General features: G+C 39.6%; 1 protein-coding gene across 1 annotated transcript; it reads right to left on the bottom strand.

Moving 5' to 3' along the window:
• Positions 1-1,460: 1,460 nt before the first annotated feature.
• DDX53 (DEAD-box helicase 53) lies at positions 1,461-3,383 on the bottom strand (the record flags this gene model as incomplete). The annotated part of the gene is made up of 1 exon (XM_080652596.1): positions 1,461-3,383. The coding sequence occupies one exon, from the start codon at positions 3,381-3,383 to the stop codon at positions 1,461-1,463; it is 1,923 nt and encodes a 640-aa protein (XP_080508722.1).
• Between the last annotated feature and the right edge of the window lie 4,701 nt (positions 3,384-8,084).

Here is an 8,084-nt window from a genome sequence, read left to right as displayed (position 1 = left end):
TTTTATACAAGAAAAATAAAGTAAATGAAGCCTGCTTAAAAAAAAACACACACAAAAAAACAGAGCCCTAACCAGTTTGGCTCAGTAGATAGAGCATCAGCCTGTGGACTGAAGGGTCCCAGGTTCGATTCCGGTCAAGGGCATGTAACTTGGTTGCGGGCACATCCCCAGTGGGGGGCATGCAGGAGGCAGCTGATCGATGTTTCTCACTCTCTATCCCTCTCTCATTTTCTCTGTAAAAAATCAATAAAATATATATTTTTAAAAAAAGCAGAATACACTATTCTGGTTATTAAAAGGGGATTCACTGTTCAATTTGTTACACAGAGATGTACTCTTCCATAGATTAGAAAAGAAAGTGTTAACATAAGGCTGGGGTAAGTAATTTTGGTTATAGTATCATACAATTTAGAGGTGAAAGAAACCCCAACATTATTTAATACAACCACCTGAATTTACTAGTGTAGAAAGTGAGACCTCCAAAGGCAAGACCCCAACATTTTTGCCAATAGTTGGTAACAGAATTTGTATGAGAATATGATTTGCACTGAGTCAGGCACCCTGTTCTGTTAGTCACATCTCTTGGGGAAAAAATAGAATTTGGGAATCTTGTAGAAGATTTAGCAGTTATCCTATATAATAAAAGGCTAACATGCAAATTGTCCCCTTGACCAGGAGTTTGACCGGGAGTTCGACTAAAGGGTGGGGCCAGCCAGCCAACCACCCATGGCCCCTCCCCCTAGCCAGCCCTGCCCCCAATTGGCCCCCCCACCCCAATCAGGGGCGGGGCCAACCGACCAACCACCCCCAACCCCTCCCTCCAGCTGCCCACACCCCTGATTTCCCACCCCCCAATCGGGCGTGGGCCAGCCAGCCAACCTCCCATGTCCCTCCCCCCGCCCCCTGGCCACCCAACCCGATGGCCCCAATTGGGGCGGGCCGGCCCGGCCAGACCCTACCCATGCACAAATTCATGCAATGGGCCTCTAGTTTTCTTATGAATTAAAATAATTAGGTAAGTACAGTGGAGATATTTTTAGGGATTATTGTGGCACTGATCACTGGGTGAAAATGGAATATATTGACTGTGATAAGCTTGATAAAAACTATGTTTCAATTCAACTATTTTAAAGCAAGAAAAGCACCATTGTTATCTACTACCAAGTCTTTAAGAGAAGACACAGATGGACATGGCAGGCTATAATAGAATCTAAACTTTAACCAACACATAATATCTATTTTCCCCCCACAGAATCTCTCACACTGTCATTTTCAAATCACTTGACTTTATTAAGGAGCTTACACAATATTGAAAGCTTAGTGGTATTATTAGACAATTCGTTGTCTTCAAACTACCAGTATGTTTCCAATACTTTTCAATATGTATCTTGAACACTGCATATCTTTAACATATCTTGAATCTTCTGGTAGTATGGCACAACTTCTTTTCACTGCAGATCTTAATGAAACTCCTTGGGTTTTTGTTGAAATAATTTTGATTTTTTTCCTGTGTCTCCTTTTTGTTCATCTAACTTGTATTTTTTGGCCATTGTTACAAGAGCTTCTGGGATACTTTGATTTGATCTTTCCAGAATTTTAATCAATTCAGGGGCAATCTTCCAATCTTTTTTAGTCATAAGGGTAATGGACATGCCAGTCTTCCCTGCTCTTCCAGTACGCCCTATTCTGTGTACATATTCTTCAATATTTCTTGGGAAATCGTAATTATATACATGTGTGACATCATCAACATCAAGACCTCGGGATGCTAAATCAGTAGAAATTAGTATTCTCACATTTCCACTTTTAAAGTCATCTAATGCTTGCTCACGTTCACTTTGTTCTCTGTTTCCATGCAGGGATTGTACAGAGAGGCCTTGGATGCTTAAATTGCTGGATAAGTCATCAGCGACAAGTTTTCTACTGACAAACACGATGACTTTGTCTTTGGGTGACAGGCTCTGTAGGAATTCTTGGATAAGAGATCGTTTTTCTGCTTCTGTGGTAACAATTATATTTTGCTTCACTGTATTTACAGCAACGAGATCCAGAGTACCAACATAAACCATCATAGGCTCTTTCAAATAAGTTTGTGCAAATCGACGAATGGGATCTGGCCAAGTTGCACTTGTCATAATAGTTTGCCGATCTGGGCGCACATCCAATAAAATCTTCATTATCTGATATTGAAATCCCATATCTAGCATTTTATCGGCTTCATCTAAGACTAAGTAGGTTATGCTTCTAAGGTTGACAAAATTATTCATTTGCAGATCATGCAGTCGCCCAGGAGTTGCAATAATGATGTCTATGTCTTTGGCAATGTCTTTTATTTGTTGTTGTCTGTTTCCACCGCCGTATATACAAAGGCTTTTAAGATTTTTATATGAATACTTAGAACATTCATTTCCCACCTGGAGAGCTAATTCTCTAGTCGGTGTAAGGACTAGCATGCCAGGACCTCTCCTTTGTTCTCTGGGTATAAGTTGAGAATTGATGTGAATAAGCCCAGGCAATAAATAAGACAAAGTTTTGCCTGTTCCAGTTTGGGAGACTCCTACAAGATCTATCCCTTGTAGAACAATTGGCCACACCTGTGATTGAATTGGCATTGGCTTTTGAAACCCTGCTTTTTGAATGTTTTTCATTAATTCAGGATAATTCTGGAAAGCGTCTTCAAATTTAAAAGTTGGCTTGGGGATAGAACGTTTTTCACCATCTTTCAAATCATCACAAATTATATTGAAATGTTCTTTCCTCCAAATATCTGCCTGCATTTGAGACAGAGAACTTGTTGCTTTGGATTCTATGTAAAAGTTCTTTCTAATTGGTGCTAAATCTTCCCATTTTCTTTTTTCCCAGTCTGTCACTCTTGCCCTAACTCGATCCCAGTCTATCGATGGTCGAACTTCTCTCACAGTGTTATCTGTGGTTAAGTCTCTTGCAACAGATGGTTGCGATGCAGCATTATTAGCAATGCATTCTGAATACTGGTAGTTGCTTCCTTCTTTTTCAACAATAGTTTCTATAAGTGCTTTGGCCTTTGCTTGCATCTCCTTGCTGCCAAAAATGTTTACCTCTGCTTCGGAATCACCCTGTACCGGTACGATCTGTATTTTCGTGTTTGTCATACTCTGGATGTCTCTTATTTTTGATCCTTCATGACCAATAACTGCACCAATCAGACTGTTTTTTATCTTAAAAACAAGAGGAGGGCTTCGGGGGCCAGGAGCCCTAGGCTCCAGGTGGCTGGAGGAGCTGCCCCAGCCCTGGCCTCTGCCATCTCTGCCACCTCTGCCTCCTCTGCCATCTCTGTTGGCCCTGCCAGCCCCGGGATCCCTTAGATTTGGCTCTGCCCACTTCTGCTTTGGGGCCCAGGCCATTTCTACATGGTAGAATTGGTACAGTCTTATCGCCTACCTCCAGTTGGGAGATGTGGCCCGAGGTCTCTTTCTCTTCAGGCTCTGGAGACCATACTGACTGGTAGATAGTTATATAGCCGTTACCTAGGGAAACATTTAATGTGATGTCACAGAGGGCTTTGATGACCTGACCAATCACAGGCCTTGGACTAGGGCGAGGTAAGCAGGTATCTCTGAAGCAAAATTTAAAGTGACACTCACTCTCAGAGGTTGAGCCTTATAGGCCTTTATAGGACCTTGAGAGTGAGTGTTTCTGCAACATTGTTGTCATAGGTGCCTCCATTGCTCATTTCTTGCTAATTCTGGCTCAGTTTGGGAGCAGATTTGAAGCAAGCCATGAACTTATCCACATAGTTGTGCTTTTTAAAAAAAAAAAAATAAATCAGTTATTTCCACAGGAAGAAAAATAGTGGATTTGTTTGTTTCCTTAGTCAGGGGTGGGCAAACTTTTTGACTCGAGGGCCACAATGGGTTCTTAAACTGGACCGGAGGGCCGGAACAAAAGCATGGATGGAGTGTTTGTGTGAACTAATATAAATTCAAAGTAAAAGAGCGGAGGGGAGAGCAAGAGAACCGGATAGAACAGCCGGATCTGGCCCGTGGGCCATAGTTTGCCCACGGCTACCTTAGATCCTCCTTCTTTTGCCAGTTGCATGTTCATGGCATTTTTCTCTCTTCAGCAAAAGTTGAAGTTACACAGAATAGGTTTGATTCTCCTTGTACCCTTGTATATGTAAGGACCACTGTCAAATCCCCTTAAGGTTTTTGTTCATCCAGGTTAAATTCCTAGTTTTCTAAAATATTTCTTGATATGTCATGGTTTCTAAGATGCACATCATCCTGTTCCTTCTCCTTTGGACATGATTCATTGAGGCGCTTTTGTGATATGGTACATAGAACTAAACAAATCTGCAGAAACGGCCTTAACTTTATACATATTGATTACTAAGCATGACAGTTGTACTCATACTACCTATGAAGTCAAGACACAAAGCCCCTCACGAGAACATGATGGGCATTTGAGTCCATTCTTTCTCATCCTGTACTTACATGATTGATTTTTTATTTCTCCATTTAACTAAAAGTAGGCTATATATTTATCATCTATAGTCATCCTATGGTCAATTGCAGCAGCCCATTAATATAACATTAATGCTGACTCGCTCATTCATCATTGTATCTTCTAGTTTTAGTCTTTTGCCAGTTACATATTCATGGCATTTTTCTCTCTTCATCAAAAGTTGCTGATTAAAATTTGAACCCGATCAGATATTGGGTGAAAGTCTGTGAAACACTGAGAAAAACATTCTCCATGTCAGCATTTTTCTGGAAAGCTACTTTCTAAAGAAAGAATAGGTATCTGGCCAAATATGTTGGTAAATATAACATCCTATATCTCATATTATAGTCACAATGCATATTAGGTATCTCAGAAAACTCTGATAATTACAGGAATTGAGAAACTCAATTGGGCATTATTTACCCCAAAGTTTCCAAAGGAATTTGCCAGTAGAACCTCTTCTCAATATTTTAATTAAACTCTTTGTGTGGAATAATTTTAGACTTATGAAAAAATTACACAGATTGTCCAAGGGGTTCCCATATTTTCTTGAACCAGTTTATGTCCTCCAATCTTATCTCACACTACTATGGTACATTTGTCAAATATAAGAAACACACACTGGTGTGTTAATATTAACTAATCTCCAGACTTTATACCACCAATTTTATGTTAATGTATTTTTTCTCTTTCAGGATCCAGTCTTGGAAATTGCATTGCGTTTAATTGTCATGCCTGATTTGCAACAGTTTTTCAGCCTTTCCTTATTTTTCATAGCCTTGTCAGTTTCGAGGAGTAATGGTCAGGTATTTTGTAGAATATCCTTCAAATTAGGTATGCTTGATGTGATTTCTCATGATTACACTTGCGTTGTGGTTTTTTTTTTTTTTTTGAACAAGTTTTAAGCTTCTTATGCCTTGGCGCCGCTATCTGTAGACTGACATAGTGATACCTATCTCATACACACAGACACAAACTCACAGTTACACTACTTGGTTCATAGTAGGAACTCTTTAAGTCCCAATTACCCATGTCACAGAAACAATAGTTATATAGAGACAGTTATGGAGGTTCCCAAATGCCTGTCTAAGAATTTCTCTGAGAGTTTCCTCTAGTCTACACCAAAATGAAAAGAATAAGGATAAGGATAATAAAACGTTTTTAAAAAATAAATCTAAATTTATTCAACTTAAATTATTTTATTCTAACATGGTGCTCTTCTCTGTTTGTAAAATATCCTTTTAAACATGAAATGAGGATTTTAAATGGTTTTAAAAGATCTTTACTAGAACAGAAAAAGTAAAACTAATACCAGTAGCCAGATGAGGTTTTGAAATATTACTGGTAAGCAAAATCAAAGGCTTTATAAGCACTCATCTAGCACATTAGCAATTACATACAATTCAGCATGTTATTAGATATTAATGATGATGGCAGACAAGAAGGGCTAGAGTGAAGTCTGGGAGGCTGGAGAGTAGAGGCGAAGACCTATAAGGTCTGAAGTTAGAGATAAGATGATGTTAAAGTTTCAGGGGAAGAAACCAATGTTACCTTGGGAAACAGATGAAGGCAGCCTGGAGTAACACTGGTGGTCTTGATCCAGTACCTAGAAGGGTTCATCAATCTGGAGAAGGGGCTGTGCATAAATTAAATAAGAGTCCAGAGATGAAACATAAATTTGAAAGGCATATTGGGGAGTCAGAGAAAGACTTAGCTAAAGGAACTAAGTTCTCCTTGTCTCAGGACCCCTTGCTTTTTATTAACACAATTTGTCCTAAGGCAAGGTGGAGATATACACATCAAAGGGTAGGGTTAGGTACAGAATCCATTGTCAGATTGGAAGAATTTGCCTATGGCTGTTCAGGTGTTTGGCCAGTAGGAGGCAATAACATGTAGATTAAGATGCCCTGAGCTGTCTGGCAGCAGGCAATCATCCTTTTCAGGTTTGGGGAAATGCCTTTCAGCCATCCCAGATGATTCAGCCCTGCTGACATGCTGGAATTGGCTTCTAGCACTGGAGGACTAGGGTAAATGATCCAGATTATGGAGAAAAGCGGAAATGGAGAAAGATAGTCTAGGTCAGGGGAAAGAAAAAGGGAACTGCCAGGAACCATAAAGACAATCAAAGAAATTGCATTTAAATTTGCCAAAGAAAGGGAGTGAACTTAGAGTGAAGAAGTCAAATGACACTGTTGGTATTAATTAAGGAAGCAGGTCCATAGGAAGAAAGGATGCAGTGAAGTATAGGATGGGGGCTGTGTTTGTGGTATTTTAAGTACATTAGACTGAGAGATTTGAACACTGTGGCAGTGGTAATTCAGAGAAAGTAACAGCTAGGAAGAGGAGGGAGCCAAGTGGCAATGGACATTTTCTTAGTCCTACTATATACACAAGAATAAATTCAAAACCAATAAAAGACTTAAATATAAGTCGCAAAACCATAAAAATCCTAGAAGAAACCATAGGCAGTTTAATCTCAGACATATCTTGGAGCAATATTTTTGCTGATATATCTTCTAGAGCAGTGGTTCTCAACCTTTCTAATGCCGCGACCCTTCAATACAATTCCTCATGTTGTGGTGACCCCCAACCATAAAATTATTTTTGTTGCTACTTCATAACTGTAATTTCGCTACTGTTATGAATCGTAATGTAAGTATCTGTGTTTTCCGATGGTCTTAGGCTCTACAGCAGCGGTCGCGACTCCACAGGTTGAGAACTGCTAGCAGGGTCGCCTAAGACCATCGGAAAACACAGATATTTACATTACGATTCATAACAGTAGCAAAATTACAGTTAGGAAGTAGCAACGGAAATAATTTTATGGTTGGGGGTCATCACAACATGAGGAACTGTATTGAAGGGTCGCGGCATTAGAAAGGTTGAGAACCACAATCTAGGGCAAGAGAAACAAAGGAAAAAAGAAACAAATGGGAGTGTATCAAACTAAAAAGCTGCACAGCGAAGGAAACCATAAACAAAATGAAAAGGGAACCCACTGAATAGGAGAACGTATTTGCCAATTAGGCATCTGCTAATTTCCCAAATATGTAAAGAACTTATACAACTCAACACCAGGAAGACAAACAATACACTTAAAAATGGTCAAAGGACCTGAATAAACCAAAAGAGAATATGAAAGATATTCAGCATCACTAATCATCAGAAAGATCCCGATTAAAACCATAATGAGATATCACTTCACCTCTGCCAGAGTGGCTGCCATCAATAAATCATCAAACAACAAGTACTGGCAAGGATTTGGAGAAAAGGCAACCCTTGTGTATTGTTGGTGGGAATGCAGACTGGTGCAGCCACTGTGGAAAATAGTATGGAGTTTCCTCAAAAAAATAAAAAATGGAACTGCCTTTTGACCCAGTAATCTCAATTCTGGGAATATATTTTAAGAACTCTGAAACACCAATCAGAAAGAATATATGCACCACTATGTTCACTGCAGTGTTATTTACAATAGCCAGATCTGGAAACAGTCCAAGTGCCCATCTGTGGATAAGTGGATAAAAAAGCTGTGGTACACTTACACAATGGAATACTATGCAGCTATAAAAAAGAAGGAACTCTTACCTTTTGGGACAGCATCG

This window comes from Plecotus auritus (genome assembly GCF_963455305.1).
Source record: "Plecotus auritus genome assembly, chromosome: X".
Taxonomy (NCBI): domain Eukaryota; kingdom Metazoa; phylum Chordata; class Mammalia; order Chiroptera; family Vespertilionidae; genus Plecotus; species Plecotus auritus.
The sequence above is the reverse complement of the archived record's forward strand: the minus strand, read 5'-3'. Positions and strand labels throughout refer to the sequence as shown.